Raw genomic sequence first — 22974 nt, forward strand, 5'->3', positions numbered from 1 at the left:
CATCATACGGGTTGAGCTCTCTCTGCTGCGGTCAGCGGATCCCGCCTGGATGCTCGTCCCGCCATCGTCGCCCACCTCGCAGCTGCAGAACGGCAGCAACTACCACACACCGAAGCAACTTGGCGGGTTATTCGCCCTGCAGCTCCCGCCAGCGCCCTGCTCCCGCTCGCAATCAAAAGTCGGAAAGCGCGAAACCGCCAGGCGCCTCCCACTCCGCCCAGCTGCCGCGCAGCTCCTCCTTGGCCTCCACTGGGAGACAGGGGACGCCTATGAGCGGGAAGGAGCAGGGCAGTGATTGCTTAGTTTATCCTGGGAGGCGGGAGCTGGCCTTGGACTCAGTGGTGAGGGGGAAGGGATCACTAAGACCCGCGTGGGTCATCTAGCCAAATAGGGAGGGTGGGCGGGTTGGCGCGCAGTCCCCTAGGCCAGAGATGAGTCATTTACATCCAATGAGAGAAAAACAGCCTTCAGAGACTCTTCGTCCATTGGCCAGCGAGAGTGTCAATTCCCAGGCTCCTGCCGCGCGCCGGCGCGCCCTTCTAGGCGGGAAAAGTTCAGCTGAGAGCTACAAAAGAGCAGCCTTTCCGGCACCTGCGAATCCAGAGCGGTGGGCGCTGACTGGCACGTGCACTGTGTGGACAGACTCTCCGGTTCTGTGAGTGGTTTTTCTTTTTCTGGGTCGGACCTGGAGTTCTCTTAGGGGGATGGCTGACAAAAGCAATAGGCAGAAGGACCTCAGCCCAAAGTCAAGGAGGTTTTGGATGGGGAGCTGGGCAGCCGCCAGTGTGGTAATTCCCTTCCCTGCCCCTCAGCTTCAAAGACCAAGAGTTTTACTCCTGAAAAGATACCTGGAGATCGTCTGGGTTTTCCTGAATCTCAAGAGGGTCGTTTGACCCTGGTGGGTCCTATCCCTGCCCAGTGCCGTTCACGCCCATAGAACGAGACCAGGTTCCCTTAAGTAGAGCAGAAACTATTCACTGATCAAGGGATGGAGTAGGGGAGCTCCTGCTCAAAGTGCCTGGGGTGTAGTGTGGGGGTGCTTCTTAAGGTCTTTTAGGGCAAGTAGCTGGAGAGCAAGGATTCCTGGAAAGAGGTGGGGCTTTCCAGAAAGCGCTGAGTGCGGCAGTCTCGTATTTCCTGTGCACCCCAACACTACATGTACCTAGCAAGCTGCATTTCTCCCCAGGGCAAAGATTTAGGTATGGTAATTAGCAACGATTCAGGTTAGGGTAGCGCTTCTAAGTTCGTTTCCCATCTTGTAGCATGGTGGTTACTGACATGCAGTCTCTGTTTCTGTAAGCAAGCACAGCTTCAAGCACAGGTGACCTTCATAGGTTCTGGGACTTTAGGAAAGCATTGAGGTCATCCTGCGGTGACAGAGGCAGCTGTTCAAACAATGTGGTGCGCGTTTGAGAGGGGAGTTGTGGGGTGAGGCAGGTAAAAGTGCAGATTCCATAGCCACACCCCGACATACAGAATCAGAGTCTGTGAGGGTGGGATCTGGAATCCTTTTTAAAAAGCTGAGAGGAACCAGTTCACACGAACAATAAAAGTTTGATCTGAGCCAAAGTCCTTAATTTAGAAATGAGGAAATGGGGATCCCTAAAAGGGTTACAGGGAGAGGGCTGGAGGAAAGTTCGACTATGACAGTTTTAGGGTGGTTCCTTCCTGGCCTTGGGAAGTTTTCTCAGCTGCTGCTCTGATCAGTACACAGCTGGATGCTTTAGGGCAACCCTCTTCATTTATCTGGAGTTCCCTCTCTGTGCGGGTCTCCCGCCAGGTCTGTGGCCTGTGACCTCTTGTCACCCTGGTCTCTCAGCTTTGTCTCCTGAAATCTGGAATTCCAACTAGCTTTGTCTTGCCGCCCTTCCTTGCAACACTGGCCTGGAATCCTTCAAGGTAGTCTGCTAACGTGGATTATAGGATGCATTTCAATTGTCACTGTCCTTAATTGCATGATGTCCAGTTCCTTGCAAACCATGGTTTCATATATTTTGCTCTTTTTTGTTTTGTTTTATTTTCAGACTAGGTGGAAATCCAGTCCCTGTTACTCCTTTTTGGCCAGAAATTCAAGGTAATGACTTTTAATATTTCTGACTACCAGTTCTATCATCTCTCTCACTTCTGGACCTGTCTCTATTCACTGATGTTTCCTGTCATTATGGGTCATATTTATCCACTTTTTAAGTGCTTGCTGATTTTTTTATTAGTTATCAAGCGTTGTTAATTTCACAACATTGGATGCCAGAAATTTTTACATTTCTGTCAATATTCTTGAGCTTTATTCTAGTACGTTGATATTTTACATGGAAACCATTTTATACTTTCAAAGCTTGCTTTTATTTTTTAGGTGGGACAAGAACTAGTGCTAATTTTGTCCCACTATGGAAGAAATACCTTTCTGAGTAGTCTCCCTGATACTTCATGAATTATGAAGCTTTCTAGTCAGATTTTTGTGAACTGAAATTATACACAGTCCTGTATGAGCCTCAGAAATTGTTACATCTACTCCTTTTGGGTAATTCTTTTCCTGTTCCTTTTCAACCGTTTCATTCCACCCATGCATTGACCAAGCTGAAACCTCAAGGGATACCCACTGCAGATCTCTGATACTGTGTGCTCCTGTGGCTCTCTTCTCCCTAGTACTCTGTCATACAAGTTCCAGTCATCCTGGCCTCCCCAAACTCCCACCTTGTCTTCTCAACTCAGGGAAACTGTGAGACTCTGCCTGTTTCTCCTTCCTAAGATATGCCTTGGAAACTGCATACAGTAAGCTAAATGTCCATAGGGCTTACCTCATATTATTTTCTTCTCAGATATTAGAGATGAGGTCCCACACCACCTGATGTCCAGTGTTTGAAAGTGGTTATTTCATAGATCTTGTTTTTTTTTTGTTTTTTTTAGACATTTCACGTGGCAGAATAAATTCAATCCTTGTTTCTCCATCTTATCCACTAGTAGAAGTTAGTTATATTCTCTCTGAACTCATCATGAATTCCATGAAGACTGAAGAAAACAAGTCATTTAGTGCCACGGGAGATGACCAGAGGACTAGACCTGAAGTTTCAGAGGTGTGTCTACTTTTTTACAACTCCCCACAGGAGTGATAGTCTAACCATAGTGCCATATGAGGTTCTTGGAGATAAGTTCTTAAACAATGGTAGTTATAAGTCTTTCTCTTAGGTAGTTTATATTTGGGGAGCTCATACACATAAGTGCTTGTGGAAAGCAAAATGATAGGGTATGAGTTAACAGTGCTAAACATGTCTTAAGACAACAAGATGACTAACAAACAATATAGGCACTTAAAATCTTGGAAAGTGTAGACAGGCAAAAATAATCAGCTAATGTTTACTGAGGAAACACTGTGGGCCTGGAATTGTGTCCCATTATATTGATTATTCCATTTAACAGTTAATAGAACTATGCAGTAAGTATTATTATCATACTTATTTTACAAAAGAAGAAACTGAAGCTCAACTTGCTTATAGTTGCAGAAGTAACGGACTTCAGAGCAAGGATCTGAACCTAGGCCGTCAGAATGCAGAGACTGGTTTTTGACCCACACTATTTTGCTCAAAATATGCAAACTGATAATACTAATTTGAGACATAAACAAGTGATTTTAGAGTACAGAGAGAAGAATGCTTAATTCAGACTTAGGAAACTACAGCAGTGTCATATGAGAAATGATTTATTAATGAATAATAAATCTAAAATTGTCAAACTCAGGTGTAGAAGTGGTTGTTGGGCTGGGAAGAGCGGAAAATGGAGGTGTTAGTCAGGCGGTACATAGTTTCCTTATACAAGGTGAATAAGTTCTAGGGATCTGTACAGCCTGGGTGCCAATAGTTAACACTATTGTACACTCAAATTCTTGCTAAAATGATAGATCTTATGTTAAGTGTTCTTATTACAAAAATAATAAGAGAGCAGGAAAAGACTTTGGGAGGTGATAGATAGGTTGATGGCATAGATTGTGGTAATAATGTATCTCCATACTCATCAAGTTGTATACATTAAGTATGTACATTAATTATGCATTCTGTATGTCTAACACTAATTTATTTTTTAAAAAGAATGAATGACATTTCACTAGTGTATCAAGGATGAAGGAATGGCCTGAGTATAGTCATGTACACAGGAAAACATATTTGGGGGACAGGATAGCTTTATTTGATGCTGTATAAGGAGAATTCAAGAATGTGGTATGCAAATAATGCTTTCTGTACTGATAAGGTAGTATGGTGCCAAGATCAAAATAGGCTTTATATCAATAAGAGCTTTCCATATTTCCAGTAGAAATATTTTCTAATTGTGAAACAATAAAATGGATTCATTGGCTCACATGAGTGGACATTCCAGAATTCAGCTGAGCTCTTCATTCAGTGGTATACAGTTTCTTTAAGGACTTGTTTGTGTGTTCAGTTCCTATGTTCTGCTTTTCTTGCTATCCCCTGACTGGCTTTCTGCATAGTGACAAATAGAGCTGCAGTAGTATTCGGTACTTTACTCTCCCAATAATGAGTCTATCCTGGTTTCCTGAGGAAACTTCTCTTTGCCATCTAATTGTCCCAGTTTAAGTAGCTCACCCATTTCAGCACAAAATCTTGTGACTGAGAGGGCACATATAGATATTCTTAAGCTGGCATGAATTCATTTCCATACATGTATGGCTCCTAAAAAGTGGGAGAGAGGTAGAATAGCTTTCTGGAGAATAGCTGCAGTATCTTTTTTTTCTTTGAATTCCATGTGTAGGTCTTTGGATTTTCTTCTGTAAATAAAGGAGACGTGTTTACAGACTTTAGCTTTGTGTTGCTTAGGAGGAGTTACTCAATTCACTTTGGACTTTGTTAAGTTAAATATTAATGTTAAAATGTTTAGGGCTATTTTGTTCAAGACAGTTGCTACTAATCACATGTGATTATGTAAATTTAAATTTAAATTCAACTTAACTAAAATCAAATAATGAAAAAGGTGAATAGTACAAATTCTCAGTTACATCACATGTCAAGTACTTAAGAACAAGCACTTGTGGCTGTGGAATTAGATAGTACAGATGTAGAACATTTCCATCACTGCAGACATTCTATTGGGCAGTACTAGTCTAGGGCATCCAATGATAGAACAGAATGAGGGTATAATACTGCCAAACTATTTGTCTGGAAAATAGAACAAGAGGGAAAAGTCAAAATAAAGGAGGCAACAAAGCAAGGGAATATAAATTTAGAAAAAGTGGAAAAAGTAGAAGATACAAAAAAAGTGATAGAAATGAACACAAAAACCCCTACACCCAATTAATTGTCTTACAGATTATTTGAAAGGCTTTAACTTTTATTGTTTCCTTTAAATTTATTTATTTCATAGACAGTAAAATTCAATCTTTTTGGTATACAGTTGAATGGCCTATAACAAATGCCTACAGTAATGTAACCATGACCAAAATCAAGAAGCAAAGCCGTTCCATCACCCTAAATAATTCCTTGTGTGGTTCCATCACTCTAAATAATTCCCTGTTCTCCCCACTAATCCCCTATTCACCCCAGTCCCTGGCAACCACTAATCTCTTCATTACTCTAGTGTTGCCTTTTCCAGAACATCATGTAAATGGAACATACACTGAATCATACCCTTTGAGTCTGGCTTCTTTCACTTAGAACATTCCACTTAAGTGTCATAAGTGTTGTTCATGCATTGATAGGTTTTTCTTTTTATTGCTGAGTAGCATTCCACTGTGTGAATGTATCAAAATCTGTTTATCCATTCACTCACTGAAAAGAATTTGAATTGTTTCCCATTTGGGGACTTTGTATATAAAGCTGTTGTGAACATTTGCATACAGGTTTTTGTAGGAAGATTAGTTTTCATTTCTCTTGGGTCCACCTAGCAGTGGAATTGCTGTCATGGAAAGTGTGTGACATAACTTTAATTTTATAGGAAATTGTCAAAATGTTTACAAAATGGCTGTATGATTTCACTTGCTCACTACCAATGTGTGAGAGTTCCAGTTGTTTCATACACTTTTCAACACAAAGTTTTTCTGATTTATTCATTCTCATAGGTATGTAATGGCATCTTTTTGTAGTATTAATTTGCATTTCACTAATGACTCATGATTTGAGCATCTTTTTATGTGTTTATATCATCCACATATCTTCTTTGATGAAGTGTCTATTAAAATATTTTGCCCGTTTTTATCCTGGTTGGTTATTGCTGAGTTTTGAGAGGGCTTTACATATTTTGGAAACAAGTCCTTTGTCATATTGCTTTTCTCATAATATTTGTGATAATTGCTGATATTTTATCTCTGTGTGGCTTGTCTTTTCATCCTCTTAGTCCTGTTTGGGAGGGAAAAGTTTTCAACTTTGATGAAGTTTACTTTCTCTATTTTTCTCTTTGTGGATCATGCTTTTGTTTTTTACATCAGAGAACTGTGCTAAATCTAAGATCACAAAACATTTCTAAGTTTTCTTCCAGAGTTTTGTAGTTTTAGGTTTAAGTCTGCAATTGATTTTAAGTTTTATTTATTTTTTGTATGGTGCTATATCTGGATCAAAGTTTGTGTGTTTGTGTGAATTGTGTGTTAATTGTGTAAAAAAATTAACACAATTGTGGATAATTAGCATCTTAACAATGTTGAGTCTTCCAATCTTGAACAAGATATATTCTCTATTCATTTTGGTCTTGTTTAATTTATTTTGCTGCTGGGTGCCTGGGAGAATAGGCAAACCTGGTGCATGAAGGCAGAGCAGGGAGTGGGTGATTGAAGGGGCAATATGACTGGTGCACTGTTTTCTCCAAGGTCACCAGACAAGATAAGAACTAGAAAGATCAGAAGTACAAGGCACAAGTGACAGAGATTAGTCATCCTGACATTATGCAGCTTTAAGATTGTCCAGAGAACTGTGAGTGGCTCCTTCTAGCAGACTTTCTGCTATTACCTCTGGGTCTCTGAAGTGTGTCTTGCCGCTTTGATGAGAAACCCTTGCTTCCTCCATCCTATGTAAACTCCTCAAGGGAGAAACCTCTAGCACTGGAATCTCCCTCTCCAGACAAAAGCTCTGCACAGATGGAGTCACGACTCCATCAGCATCCCCCAGACGGAGTCATGACTCCATCAGCGTCCCCCACACTTAGAGTCCCCTGGAAACTATATGGTCAAGATCATAAGTTATGTATGCCAGATGCAACAGTCTGTTGGACACATTATACACGTCTTATGGGAGTCTCACCACACCTGGAGGGAAATGTTTTCCAATTTGACAGAAAACAGAGGGGAGGTATTTGTTCAGAATGCATTTGAAGCCTGGTCCCTCAGTTAGCAAACTTTGTTGACCAGCTTCTACTTTAGAGACTAGGCATGTGAAAGAAGGACAGAGTCCCAGCTCTTGTGAACCTTACATGTTAAAGAGCGAAAGAGACTATCCAGGAAACAGACAAATAGAAAGTTTTTGCTAGTGGATCAAGAACATACAAAGGTAACAGAAAGTGGCAGGTGTGTGCCTTGGAGTGCTACTCTGGCTGGGGAAGTCAAGAGGCCCCTGAAGTGGCCCTAAAGAGACCCAAGGGAAGGCCAAACAGAATGGTGAGTGCACAAGCTCTGAGAATGTCTAGGGCTTCCTGTCCAGGGCCTGAGTGGGCAGCATAGCTGGGACCAAGGGGAGAGGAGCTGAGCAGCAGAAGGTGGGGCAGAGGCAGGGGTGGACAGGGGCCAGAACACTCTAGCCTCATGGGCCTTGGAAAAGGGATGGGAAGATGCTTGAAGGGACAGAAGAGTTGAGAGTGGAGGCTATTCCACAAACATCCAGGCTAAAGAGGAGGGGGCCTGGGGTGGCCTGAGACTGGGAGCTGAAGGGGCAGAGAGGAGGGGATGGAGTGGATGAGAGGTGTGAAGGAAAAGAGAGATGGAGAATGTAGGGCTTAAACTGGCGGTCAGAGAGGGAGCAGAAATGACAAGTGAGTTTTGACCCTAAAACCCAAGCACTTTATCACTGACAGGAACTTTGCCTTTTTCTTCCGTGTCTCTAATGGGCCAGGACAGTGGTGAGTACATAGTATTCATTCAATCACTTTGATCATTTATTCAATGAACATTTCTTGCAAACCTACATGTCTGGTACATCACAGGCACCAAGGATATACCAGTGAATACGGTGATATCCTTGTTCTCTTGGAGCTGACACTATAGAGGGAGAAAGGAAAAATAAATTGTGTGTGTGTGTTTGCATGCATGTGTGTGTGTGTGTGTGTGTGTGTGTATTGATATGGGCGGAAGGGAAAAGAGAATGGTGGAGGCTGTTTTGGAAGTGGTGATAATCGGCTTCTCTGATAAGGTAATATCTGAGGCCTGAAAGGAGTGAGGAGGTGAGTCCTAGAAATATCTAGGGGAACAACACTGAAGATCGAGAAAGCAGCAATTACAAAGGTTCAGAGGTAGAAGGGTGCTTGTTAACTGACCAATAAGTCTAGTGCTTGTTGACTCACTAATCAGTTTCTGTGTCCCTTCCATTAGACTTGGAATCTCTAAGGAACATGCCTGGGTTTTCCTCATCAGACAAGAGGGGTCAGAGAGGTGGGATGGGGGCCACTTCCTCTCTTTCTTTAGGCTATTATTCTTTTTTCCAGTCCTGGCCAGGCTTAGAAGTAGGGGCCAGGGAAAGACAAGGGTTGAGTCTGTTACAATCTGGAGAAAAGGTAGAGAAAGTCAAGGAATAGGAAGGTTCTGTGCTGTTCCAGAGCCCACCACTCCTACCCATGCTGTTTCTGCTTTTAACACCTGCAGGTCCCACCCTGTTGTCCAGTTCCCCACCTCTGCCACTGTTGTGGCATCCATCACACTAAAACTTTCTGTTTCTTGTGTTACCAGTCACAAGTTTTTAGTCTCCCATGCAATAGAAATTGACACAAGGCCAAGTGAGTTTCCCAGACAAGGCTTTGTTAGGGGCTTGTTCTCGAATACAAGGGAGACAGCACTGGAGTGAGTTCTCCAGATGGCTCCTCAAGGATAGGTCTTTTTGCTGTTTTAAAAAAAGCTGACATGAAAAGCAGGAGGTATGCTAATATTATTGTATGTGTTGGGTGGACTGTAGAGTGTGCAGGCACAGTGAGAAATCATGTTAGTACTTACATCACATGATCAAAAAATGGTGGATAAGTCCCTCCCTGGGTGAGGATTTTCACATAATAATGAGGCAAGCGATGAGGTAAAGTTTGGTCATTCTACTGGTCCTGTGTTCATGCAAGTAATAAAGTTAACTCCCTTGAATGAGATTTATGGTAGAATACTTCTTAGTTTCTTTAAGGTCTTACAGCCAATGAGGATGGCACCAGTGGAGATGCAAGTTCTGGTAGTCAGCGGGTGTGGAAAAATGCATTATTGGTGGTGAAGGCAGAGTCCTGCCCCTACTCTGTTTCACTTGGATATTTACCTCCCGGTGCATTATTTGCCTCTTTGGCTATCTTGACAGGGGTTGGGCATAATTTCACTGTGGGAATGCTGTGAATGTGGTCAATTCCTGCTCTGCTCCAAGGCCTTGAGACTGAGAAGGTACATAGAAGACTCCAGAATCTTAGAATCTCAGCTCAGATTCCATCTATACTCTGACTTGTGTCCTGGACCTTAGTCACTTCCTCCTTATTGTTCCTCAGTCATTTCTGTTTCTCTAGCTAACTTGCGGACAGAACATGTTGCTCTAAATTCTGCTGATTCAAAACTCTTTTATTCTTACCAACAAAGCATAACAGGCATCTCCAAATATGCCTGACCACACATGAACTCTTACAAGGCCTACAGTGAGTTCAGATTACCCAATCCAATAATTTATTCTAATTTTAATTGTAGACAATCCCCTCCTGGTAAGGTGAAATGCTGCATCCCAAAGGCCCTTTCCACAGAGCATTCTAGGGCTCAGTGAAGGGACATTCAAAAGAGCCAGGTCCTCATTTCCCATGTGTGCCCCTCTTCTGGAGCCCAGAGCTATAGAGGGAAGAGTGACTGACTTCAAAGACTCTTAACTGAAGAGAAGGCAGTTGAGGACCACCAAGGAAAGGCCTCAGAATAGAGAGGAGCTAAGGTAGCTGGGCCTGGTCAGCTGCTCTTTGTGTTAACTCAGGGGTGCTCAATGCCTGGCCCCTACGATGGCAGAATCAACACAGACTGAAGCCTCACCCTAGATATATTCAGTCAGATCCTCTGGGTTAGGGCTCAGCAATCTGTGTTTCAAGAAACCCACAGGTGATTCTGATGCAGAATGGTGGCAAGAACCCAGACCCAGACTGGGACTGTCAGGCAGATGGAGTTCTGGCTCTCCAGTAGACTCTGAACATGAGAGGCCATGGGCAAAGCCCTTCTGGACCTGGGCATCTATTTCTCCATTTGACAAGCCCCAGATTTTTTACCAGGTCTCTAAGGCAGTGATAGAATCAGGTGGACATCTCAATGGCAGATGCACAGAGAACCGTAACCTTCTCCCTTTCTCATTTAGAGGGAAAACAAACTATGTGCAGTTGCTTTGAATGTCTTTGGGTAAAGTCACAGGGGAGCTGCCTGCCCTCTGAATGAGCCAGATAATTTGATTTACCCTATTTAGAGATCTTGCTATACCTTAAGCAGAAAACCCACCACCACTAACACATACTTTCCCATAACCCTGGAAAGGAAGAGACATGTTTTTGTTGGAATTTGCTATCCCTAGACCCTCCTTCCACTTCCACTCTGTTTTGGCAAGGGGACTTTTCTGTACTGCCTCCTTAAGAACTCAGGTCCCATCAAAGTGTGGAAAGAACAATTACATTTGTTTGGCATGTTTGTTTTTTTAATAGCTTCTGAGGAGATTAGGAGGAGGGCAGGTTTTTCAATCCTCCTTTAGGGATGCAAGTACGATTACCTCAAAAGTTTCTACTCCCTTCACACTTACCAAGGGTCCCCATAAGAGCCTGGCCTTTCACATATATTATCTCACTTACCTAGCACAGCTCAAAGATGTTAAACAAGTAGCCCAAAGTCACACAGTGGGTGGTACATGTAGCAGAGCCTGGATGTGTGCTTCCTCCCTCTGGACCCTACCGCCTCCCACAGAGGTTTCACAGGGCAAGCTAGGACTGGCACTGAATCCTCAGGCCACTTAGTACCCTGTCATGGCCCTCAAGGAATCCACACCCCAGGCAACGACTTCTTCTGAGGTTTAGGAGTGAGGGAGTGACTCCCCAATCCTCCTCCTGTTACCAATGCAGGGTCTTCACTAAAAGTTGTCCTGCTTCTTGGCATTTTAAAGAAAGACTTAGTAAAAACATACAAACAAAGCAACAAAAGAAAGAAGCAACGAAAGTGTAGATTTATTGAAGTGAAAGTATGCTCAACAGAGTAGGAGCAGGCTTGAGCAATGGGCTCAAGAGCACTGGTTGCAGAATTTTCTGGGGTTTAAATATCCTCTAGAGGTTTCTCATTGGTTACTTTGTTTACACCCTATGTAAATGAAGCAGTGGCCCACAACCAGTTTTATTGGTTGAGGGAGGGGACTAACTAGAGGTACTTTCCATGTTTCATCTGCAATGAGGTGGAAAGCAGGAATTGGGGGCATAATTTGCAAAGGGAGGAGCCTCTAATTCTTTTGTTACTTGAGTGTGGAGAGGTGGGATTTTCCTTTTGATTCAGTTCTAGGAAGTGAGTGTGAATCATCCTTAGGTTCCCTGCCTCCAGGTCCTGTTCTTCTGCCTCACTCCTTCAGACCTGGGGCATCCCTCTTGTCTCCAAGGGGGCTTCTCAGGGCTGCATTTGATCATTCAGCAGAATCTGAATTGGAGAAGGCAGCCAGATCCAGTTTAATTTCCCACAATATATTTTAGGACAAAAGTCTTGCATATATTGTCAGAGTTTTCTACATAGATTACCTGTCATCTATGAATTAAGATAATTTTACTAATTTCTTTCTGATAGAGATGCCTTTTATTTATTTCTGTTTTTTATTGCACTGGCTAAAACTTCCAGCATAATGGTGTAGAGATTCTGCCAGAGAAGACATTCTTGCATTTTTTTCTAGTCTTGGGAATGCATTCAATCCTACACCATTAAGTATGATGTTACCTGTAAGTTTTTCATAACTGTTCTTCATGAGATTGAATAAGTTTCCTTTTATTCCTAGGTTGCTGATATTATTAGAAATAGATGTCAGGCTCACCAAATGCTTTTTCTATGTCTGTTGAGATGATTCTATGTATATATAGAAATTTAAATTTTTCTAGTTGGCTTATTACAGCGACATGTTTTTCAAAAGTTAAACCAACCTTGCATTCCTGGTATTTACCTATTAGTTCTGGAATTTATGTTTATATTGGCCTGTAGTTTTCTTTTCTTGTAATGTTTTGCCTGTATATTACAAAGCTAATATATCCCTACTGCTGAGGCAATGTTCTTTTTAGTATTGTGCTCAATGCCCCATGAATTATGATGTTTTCCCTAGGTCTGGTGGGAACAGCAACTATTCCCAGCCCTGTAAGATCTCCAGGGATTGTTCCTTCTAATCTTTTTGGGTAGTTGATTTCCCTGACTTAGGTGATTTCCTCACATGCATGTGCAGACCACTAGTTATCTGAAGACTTATGGGGACCCTCTCTGTACAGTCCTCTCCTGCCCTTCAAAAGCTAAACCCATTGGCTTCCCAGAACTCGGTTCCTTTTCCTCAACTCAGTTGCTATCGAGCTTTGCCTGGATTCTTTTCCCTGAACCATGGCCTAGAGCCTCTTTTCAGGCAGTAAGCTCAGGCAGTCATAGAGTTTGCATCATTGTTTTTCTGTTTCTCAAGTATCACTGTCCTTTGACTAATGCTGAATGTCTTGGAAACCATTTTGTGTATTTTGTCCATTTCTTCAGGATTTTCAGGCAGGAGTGTAAGTTACTTCTGTGTTATTCCATGGTGGCCAGAGTAGAAGCTCAGGATGCTGCTTTTTTTATTTTTCCAAAGACTTTAGTTTTAATTAGTGGAAATAATGGGCAATAATGGGCTTACTTTATCTTGGCTGCCCCTATTACTATCAAATATATAAATATAAACAATACCAGAAGGCTTCTTAGCCAGATTAAGGGCATCTTCAAAAATCTCACAGGGAACATCATGTTAAATAATGAATCATTATAAGTATTTCCTTTACAATGAGGGAGAATAGAGGAGTTCTCACTATTACTGCCTTTATTTAGCTGGTAAATAAAATTTAATTTAGCCAATACAGTGTGATAAGAAAAAATAGTCAAAGATAATATTTGAGGATTGAAAAGAAGGGTACAAAGTATATTCATGAAATATTCACAGATGGTATCATATCTATTTTTGAAACAAAAAAGGTTTATAGATAAAATATTAGAATAATAATGTAGGAAATTGGCTAGGTTTAAGGTTGATATTTACAAAACATTGGATTTAGCTTAGTCAGCAATATCAGAAAATGTAATCCCTCAAAAATTATTTTATAATGCCTAGAAAAATATTATTTACCTAGGAAGAAATGTAAACATTACTTGTTAACCATTTATGGAGAAAATTATTTTGTTGAAGGCATGAAAATGAGACATAAATCAATGTCAAGATATACTAATGAGTAGAAAAACTCAAAATTAAGACAGTATTTGGTGAATATACAGAAAAATATACCATTGGAACAGAACAGACAGAGTAGAGACAGACTCACAAATTTCAAGATATGACAATGTCTTTGTATTAGTTTGTGCTATGGTGTGAATCTTTGCATCCCCCACAATTCATATGTTTAACTCCTAATCTCCAAGGTGATGGCATTAAGAGATGGGGCTTTGGTGGGTGATTAGATCATGAGGGCTCTGCATCATGTATTTTGTTAGAAAAGTCCAGACTATGTAGTGTCTTAGGGGTAATAAAGTACCACTGACTGTGTGGCTTAAACAACAGAAATGCATTGTCTCATGATTCTGGAGGTTCAAAGTCCAAGGTCAAGATGTCAGCAAAGTTCGTTACCTGTTAGGGCTGTGAGGGAAAGATCTGTTCCAGGACTCTCTCCTTAGCTTATAGTTGGCCATGTTTTTCCTATGGCTCTTTACCTCATCTTCACTCTGTGTGTGTCTGTCTCTATGTCTATATTTCCCCCTTTTCTAAGGATACCAGGGGTATTGGATTAGGGGCCCATCCCACTGCAGTGTGACCTCATTTTTAACTAAGTATATCAACAAGAACTGCATATCCAAATAAGGTCACATTTTGAGGTACTAGGAGTTAGGACTATAACATGTGAGTTTTGAGGGGACACAGTTCAACCCATAACAATCTTATGTGGCAAAACTGGCAGTACAGATCAGTGGAGAAAGAATGAACAATTCAGTCAGCATCGCTGGAGTAATTAGTTATCCACATGCAAAAAAATAAACAGTAATACCTACTTCAAGCTATATACAAAAAATAATTCCCGATTAAAAACTTGAATGGTAAAAGCAACCTTTACAATTTTTAGAAAAAAAAAAAAAAAAACAGAATTATCCTGTGAAAGGTGTTCTAATGATATAAAAAGATTAATAAACTTGACAACATTTAAATTAACTCCTTTATAACACTTGAGAATGAAAAATGAAGAAGAAATTCAGAATAGATGTTTAACACATATCATAAATAAGCAATTTATATCTACAATATTTAAAATACTCCTAGAATCAATAATAAAAAGACAAATAATCCAATATAAAAATGAACAAAAGACATAAACAAGCATTTTAGAGACTGAAGTGTGAAAAGAGGTTCAATTTCATTAGTAATTAGGAAACTACTGTTTAAACCCTCAATAAGATGCTATTTCACACCCACAAAATAGGGAAACATTAAAACATGGATAACACCAAGCTTTGAAGAAGACATGGAATAATGAAAACTCTCATTTCTCATTGGTGGAAGTGCAAGGTGGTACAACCATTATGTTAAATAATATGGCAATATCTATTATAATAAAGGTGATTGCTCATTTTCTTTTTCTCCTTGCCTCATGTTTTCGAATATTTATTGCTAAACTCTATTTCTGAAGTTGAGCAATTCCACTTCTAAGTCTATACTTGAGAGACACCCTTGTACGTGTGCACCAGGAAACATATTTGAGGATATTCATAGCAAAATCAACCACTGCTTTTATTAGAAAAACCCCAGAAATAACAGAAATGTGCATAAACAGTTTACTTCTTCAGTGAATTATCTCTAACTGTAAAAGTGGATACAGAATTTCATCAACTAAGATGAACCTCAAAAAAGTAATGCAGGCCAGGCGCAGTGGCTCATGCCTGTAATCCCAGCACTTTGGGAGGCTGAGGTGGGTGAATCACGAGGTCAGGAGTTCAAGACCAGCCTGGCCAAGATGGTGAAATCCCGTCTCTACTAAAAATGCAAAAATTAGCCGGGTGTGGTGGTATGTGCCTTTAATCCCAGCTACTCAGGAGGTTGAGGCAGAGAATTGCTTAAACCTGGGAGGGGGAGGTTGCAGTGAACCAAGACTGTGCCACTGCACTCCAGCCTGGGTGACAAAGCGAGACTCCATCTCAAAAAAATAAATAAATCAAATAAAAAAGTAGTGCAAATCACAGAAGAACACATTCAGCTGGATCTGTTTATATACAATCAAAACCAGCAAAGTGAAACAGTGTACTATTTATACTTTTACTACATATGTATATGTCCCTAAATAAGTGTAAGACAATGATAATTTTAAAACAAATTCAGACTTAGTGGTGGTCCATGAGAAGGAGAAAAGGAAATAAGATGAAGGAGGGACACACTGTATGCCTCTAACGATTTGTAGTGTAATTTGTAGTGTGCTATTTCTTAGGTTGGGAAGGAGATACATGGATGTTTATTATATGAAATATAAAGTGTCATAAACTGCTTTTGCCTGCATAATATGTTTTATAGTTTTTTTAAAATACAGTATATAAGAGAAAGGAGGAGACACTGAGGACTATTCACAGGATACTAGCTTGAGTAGTCAAATGGGTAATGACACCATTATCAGATTCAGCAACACAGGAAGAGGGGCACAATTAAATTTTATGACTCTGGTTTTGAAGGGGCTAAGAGTGAAATGTCTCTGACGTATCTAAGAGTAGATGTCAAAGAGGCAACAAAATATTAATATCTGGAGCTTAGATGAGAGGTCAGTGCTGCAGAGATAGATTTGGGCAATAAATATTTGAAAACATGAGGTGATAGGAGAGTCCCAAGACAAAAAGGAAATCACTATTCCTGAGACCTAAGCTCATTCCATTTCATCTACCAAATGATCCAAGCTGAGCTGTACCTTCTGATTTTACTCTCTCCAGGCTTATTCCTCTATTTATATAGACTAGATCCAATACTTCAGACTTCACAATGATTTCCTTCCAAGTTATGTTGACTCCTATCATATAATGTTTTTTACTTACGTTTTTCATTTCTGTTGCCATCAGATTCTCAATATCTTGTATCCTGGGCTACTACCAACTGATTGTATTTGAGTATTTATATTTATTTATGTATCCCATCCTATTATTTATCTGTCATTTTAACATATTTTCTTAGTGCTATCAAAACCATTGACAGAACAGAAACTAAACAGATTTTTAATGGGAATCCTTGAAAGGTGATGTTTCAAATATCTAAAAGATAAATTAAGTAAGTCCAGCTTCACTAGTAAGTGAATAAATGTACATTCTAAAAACAGTCAAATTAGATAGAATTTTATATAGCAATTGGCAAACATTTAAAATAGTAACACTCAGATCCTTTTAGGGAATCAACCATAGGACTGTGGTTGGTCTCCTTGAGCAGCTGGAGAGAAGGGATGGAGTGAGTTGATACAATTCTCTGGAAGGCAGTTAGGCAAAATATATGTTGCAAAATATGTTTATATCCTCAGTTGTGGTATTTCCACTCCTGGGAATATGACCTAGGGAAATATTCAAATGTGCAGACAAAAATGTTATATTTGTAGGAAATTTTGTCATATTTAGAGTAAAAATCTGGAAATAATCTAAATATTCAGCAATGAAAGGATGGATTACAAATTATTATACAGTGAAATATTCTATAGCCCCTCAGCTTGTGGTTTCAAAGGTTGCTTAATGCGCAAAGTAGTGACACATTGCCTAGTGCAAAATAAAGTCACATGCAACATAGTATTTAAGAAACATAAGATTTAGATCTGCATATGAAATAATAGAGGGCTATTTCTGATCCATTTCAAGTTAGGTATAACTCATTTCTTTGCATCTGGATATCCAGTTATTCTAGCACCATTTGTTACAAAGATGATATTTCCCCCATTAAATGGTCTTAGGACCCTTATTGAAAATCAAAGTACTACTTTTAAAAATCAGAAAACAAAATCAAAGTATACAGAGAAAAAAAATAAAAATTAAAATAAAATGTAGAATGAATATCTCTGGTGATAGAACAGTGATTGATTTTTTTTCTCCATTATCCGTTAACCATTATATTATCCAATTTTTATTCAGAATATCTATTAGTTCTATCATTAGAAAAATATAAAACATTATTAAGGGTGATTCCTTTTAACCTCTTTAACCTTTCCTTTTTAAGGATACTGTCATGAAGCGGACATGTGCTGACACACCTGTTGATCATTGTCTATCTGGCATAAGAAAGTGTAGCAGCACCTTTAAGCCTGAAAGTGAAGTCAGCAAGCATGAAACAGCCCTTGAAATGCAGAATCCAAATTTGAACAACAAAGAATGTTGTTTCACCTTTAGTTTGAATGAAAACTCCAGAAAATTAGACCGTAGTGTGTTTACAGCATATGGTAAACCCAGTGAGAGTATCTACTCAGCCCTGAGTGCTAATGACTATTTCAGTGAAAGGATGAAGAATCAGTTTAATAAGAATATTATTGTTTATGAAGAAAAGACAATAGATGGACATATAAATTTAGGAATGCCTCTCAAGTGCCTGCCTAGTGATTCTCATTTTAAAATTACATTTCATCAAAGAAAGAGTAGCGAAGAAGATGGACACATATTACGCCAATGTGAAAATCCAAACATGGAATGCATTCTTTTTCATGTTGTTGCTATAGGAAGGACAATAAAGAGGATTGTTAAGATAAAGGAACTTCATGAAAAAGGAAGTAAACTTTGTATTTATGCCTTGAAGGGTGAGACTATTGAAGGAGCCTTATGCAAGGATGGCCGTTTTCGGTCTGACATAGGTGAATTTGAATGGAAACTAAAGGAAGGTCATAAGAAAATTTATGGAAAACAGTCCATGGTGGATGAAGTATCTGGAAAAGTCTTAGAAATGGACATTTCAAAAAAAAAGTTACAACGGAAAGATATCCATAAAAAAATTAAACAGAATGAAAATGCTACCGATGAAGTTAATCACCAGAGTCTGATACAGCCTAAGAAAAAAGTCCATGAACCAGAGAAAGATGGAGAGACCAAAGATGGAGAACACAGCAGAGAGCAAATTCTCCTACCTCAGGATCTAAGCCATTATATTAAAGGTGAAACTCGCCAGACAATTCCCAGGATTAGAAATTATTACATTCATAGTTTGATCCGAAAATATTGGCAAATAAACTCACAAGTTAGGCGGAGACTGCATCTGGGTAGGCAGTATGCTATTAATCTGGATGTCCAAAAGGAGGCAACTAACCTCTTAAAGAATTTTCAAATGTTGAATGAAGCCATAATGCATCATTATCCGAATTTTAAGGAGGAGGCACAGTGGATAAGAAAATATTTTCAGGAAGAACAAAAGAGAATGGATCTTTCACCATCTAAGCAATTCAAAATATATAAAAAGGACTTTGGAAAAATGACTCCAAATTCTATTCCAGTTGCAACCTGTGAACGGCTTACATATCATAGCAAGTCAGTTGGGTTCATGGAATGGGACAATAATGGAAACACAGGCAATGCTACTTGCTTTGTCTTCAATGGTGGTTATATTTTCACCTGTCGACATGTTGTACATCTTATGGCAGGTGAAAACACACATGAAAGTTTGTGGCCAGATATAATTAGCAAATGTGCTAAGGTAACTTTCACTTATAAAGAGTTCTGCCCTACTCCTGATGATTGGTTTTCCATTGAGCCATGGCTTTTGTCCAATAAAACTCTAGATTATGCCATTTTAAAACTAAAAGAAAATGGAAATGCATTTCCTCCAGGACTATGGCGACAGATTTCTCCTCAACCATCTACTGGTTTGATTTATTTAATTGGTCATCCCCAAGGCCAGACCAAGGGAATAGATGGTTGTACTGTGATTCCTCTAAATGAACGATTTAAAAAATATCCAAACGATTGTAAAGATGGGCTGGTAGATCTCCATGATACCACCAGTAATGTATACGCTATGTTTACCCAAAGAAGTTTCCTATCAGAGGTTTGGAACACGCACACGCTTAGTTATGATACTTGTTTCTCTGATGGGTCTTCAGGCTCTCCAGTGTTTAATGCATCTGGCAAATTGGTTGCTTTGCATACCTTTGGTCATTTTTATCAACGTGGATGTAATGTGCATGCCCTTATTGAATATGGTTATTCTATCGATTCTATTCTTTGTAATATTAAAGAGACAAACGAGAGCTTGTATAAATTATTAAATGATGAGAAACTTGAGACCTACAATGAAGAGAAAGGTAAACAAGAGTCATTACTTCAAGATCATCAGATTGAACCCATGGAATGTTAGAAAAAAGATACTGTCTTCAAGAAAATATGCCAATAATTACTGGCAAAGATTTCATGACAAAGATACCCAAAGCAATTGCAACAAAACCAAAAATTGGCAAATGGGACCTAATTAAAGCTTCTGCACAGCAAAAGAACCTATCAACATGGTAAACACAACCTACAGAATGGGAGAAAATATTTGCAAACTATGCATCCGGCAAAGATTGAATATTCAGAATCCATTAGGAACTTAAACAGATTAACAAGCAAAAAACAAGCAACCCCATTAAAAAGTGGGCAAATGACATGAACAAACCCTTTTCAAAAGAAGATGTACATGTGGCCAACAAGGATATGAAAAAATACCCAATATCACTAATCATTAGAGAAATGCAAATCCAAAAAAATGCCATCACACTAGTCAGAATGGCTGTTATTAAAATGTCAAAAAATAACAGATGCTGGCGAGTTTGCAGAGAAAAGGGAATGCCTACACACTGCTAGTGGGAATGTAAATTAGTTCAACCATTGTGGAAAGCAGTTTGAGGATTTCTAAAAGAACTTAAAACAGCTACCATTCAACCCAGCATATATATCCAAAGGAAAAAACTACCATAAAGACACATGCATATATATGTTCATTGCAGCACTATTCACAAAAGCAAAACATGGAATCAACCTCAATGCCCATCAATGGTAGACTGGATAAAGAAAATGTGACACATATACACCATAGCATACTACACAGCCATGAAAAAGAACAAGATCGTGTCCTTTGCAGCAACATGGATGGAGCTGGAGGTCATTATCCTAAGTGAACTAATGCAGGAACAGAAAGCCAAGTACCACATTTTCTTTCATAAGTGGAAGCTAAATATTGAGTACACATGGACACAAAGAAGAAAACAACAGATATGGGGCTTACTGGAGGGTGGAGGGTGGGAGGAGGGTGAAGACTGAAAAACTGCCTATGGGATACTATGCTTATTACCTGGGTGATGAAATAATCTGAACACAAAACCCTGGTGACATGCAGTTCACCTATATAACAAAACCACACATGGACTTTTGAACCTAAATAAAAGTTTATATATAATGCCAATAATTGAGAGTATTGGAGGCTGTTTCTTTAAATGAAATTTCCTACTTAGAAAACTTTGAGAATTATGTGGACATGCAAAACATATATTAGAGCTCAAATACTGATTTTGTTTATCTCAGCTTTTTAAAAATTTGGAAAACTCTCAAGCCTCACTTAAAATGTTTAGCTCACTTTTACACTTAAAAATAATTTGTTCTTTGTTATTCTAAATGCCTAGGGTGGTACACCTTCATTACTGGCAAGGTGGTTCTTGTTCTCTGCCTAACTAGATAGTGGTAAATACACTTTTAAATAAGGGAAAAATACATATAGTTCCTCTACAACCCCAAATCATTTGGTAAACATAATTTATTTCCTTCCATGCCACCTATGACATCAACCTCCATTGCAAATGGCAGTAGAAAATTCCAATTTTTCAGTTCTTTCTTCTAATTCAGCAATAGCTAACTCTTTTCTGGCAGATGAGAAGAGTACCTTGCTCAGTCTCCATCCCCATCCTCTTATGTTCAGAGTCTAGAAAGCTAGAAGCTATATATTTCAGACTAATTTGCAAGTAAGATTCTGAATACAAATGAGATTCTTCCAAATAGATACTGTTCATAAGATAAAAGTAAAGTGGGGATCCTCTTCCACTCCATCTTTTGGGAAGCTGGGTCATAGAAAAGTGAGTGTCTATAAAGAGTAGTGCTACTGACTACATTCAGTGTCAGTATCCAGTCATCAGCTTCATGGGTATCCACAAGTGGTTTCAGCAGTCGCAACAACCAGAAACAGTGTTGCAGTGTCCATTCATTTTGATGGAGTGGAGAGGTATTTCTGATGGTAATAGTTTCCTAATTCAGTTTTCTGATTTCTGGATTGCAGTTAAGAGAGTATGTTCATAAACCTAATAATTCCAGTATTGGCCTCCTGATTTTCACTGCTGTTATCATCCTAAAGATTTCCAGCACTTGATCCTAGTGTTCAATCTCTGTAACTTGCACTGAATCCTGACTGGTGTACCCTCCTTGATAACTTGCAATTGGTTGGACTTTCCAAATATGTGATAGTCTCAGTGGTGCAAAACCTATAAATCTGACCTACAGAAATTTTTCATTCAGAGATGCTAATCTTTATTCAAAAGAATACTGAATTTCAAAAACAACAACAACAAAAAGAACTTAGAAATTTATTTCTCACATAATAGTCCAAATGCACAGTCCTTTGTGGTCGTGGGAATTCCAACCAGTGAAGGTATTGTTTCTTCAATGAGGCTATACTACAGTCCACAACATGCAACATGGCCAGAACAGCTGCTAAACTAGCCAACACTACTACAGACAGGAGTAATTAGGAAGAAGGAGACAGCACCTCTTTCTATTAAAAACACCATCTGAATATGGCATATACCATGGCTGCTCACACCCAGTGTTCACAGTTCAGTTACAAGGCTCAGTTCACTGGAAAGGAGGCTGTGGAAGGTAATGCTTTTTCCAGATGACCAGATGCCCAGCCTAAATTCTATAACTGGAATAACGGGAAAATGGACATTGGGCAAACTCAGTCTCCCAAGAGAAGTAACCAGGAGTTACTCGCTACCCATCTCACCCCTCTAGTATATGTATGTCCTCTCCTTTCCACATATGAAGTGTACTTATCCACTTGCCAAGATGATCCAGATTTTCCGGGCAATGTATATTTCTCTTCAGCACATCTGAATGCAGCTCCTCATGGTGCAGAGACTTATCTCCATTCCCCCTGCTCCACCCACATACCCAATATACTATAGTGGAGTATGAACATAATCCAATAAGTTACATTTTTATTCAGGAAAAAAAGGAGAAATGGGAAATATAGCAGCCACAATCCTATGGCAATGACCAAATTCTGTTGTGCAGGAATTTACAGGATGTCCAGCTCTGGCAGGGGAGTACAATTTTTGGTTAGCTCATACTGCAAGTCCTGGCTACTTCTCTTTGGAGTTGCAATGTCCTTGACTATTGTCCTTCAATGCCCCCAGACTTTGTCCTGCAAGGTGTTCTCTTGTGTCTGTTTATAGTGGCCATTTCTTTTTTAAGTCTAGTTATACTGATCTAGTATTTATGTGCAGGAAAATTCATTCTTTTGGTGTACAGGTCTATGAATTCTGACACAGACATGTAGTTGAATAACTACTACTACAGTCAAAAAATAGTACTTTTTATAAAATAAAACTATAGTG

General features: G+C 39.4%; 1 protein-coding gene across 4 annotated transcripts; it reads left to right on the plus strand.

The window, feature by feature from the left end:
• The first annotated feature begins 485 nt into the window (after positions 1–485).
• FAM111B (family with sequence similarity 111 member B) lies at positions 486–21759 on the plus strand. Of its 4 annotated transcripts, none has more exons than XM_017948347.3 (4): positions 486–655; positions 2025–2074; positions 2905–3071; positions 17574–21759. In XM_017948347.3, the coding sequence occupies exons 3-4, from the start codon at positions 2991–2993 to the stop codon at positions 19689–19691; spliced, it is 2199 nt and encodes a 732-aa protein (XP_017803836.1). In that variant the 5' UTR covers positions 486–655; positions 2025–2074; positions 2905–2990; the 3' UTR covers positions 19692–21759. The 4 variants fall into 4 exon arrangements, with proteins under 4 accessions (XP_017803836.1, XP_009184228.1, XP_003909842.1 ...); XM_003909793.4 differs by having other exon boundaries at positions 549–655; positions 2030–2074; XM_009185964.3 differs by lacking the exon at positions 2905–3071 and having other exon boundaries at positions 543–655; positions 2030–2074.
• The last annotated feature ends 1215 nt before the right edge of the window (positions 21760–22974 follow it).

The sequence above is a fragment of the Papio anubis genome, chromosome 12 (genome assembly GCF_008728515.1).
Source record: "Papio anubis isolate 15944 chromosome 12, Panubis1.0, whole genome shotgun sequence".
In the NCBI taxonomy this organism is placed as follows: Eukaryota; Metazoa; Chordata; class Mammalia; order Primates; family Cercopithecidae; genus Papio; species Papio anubis.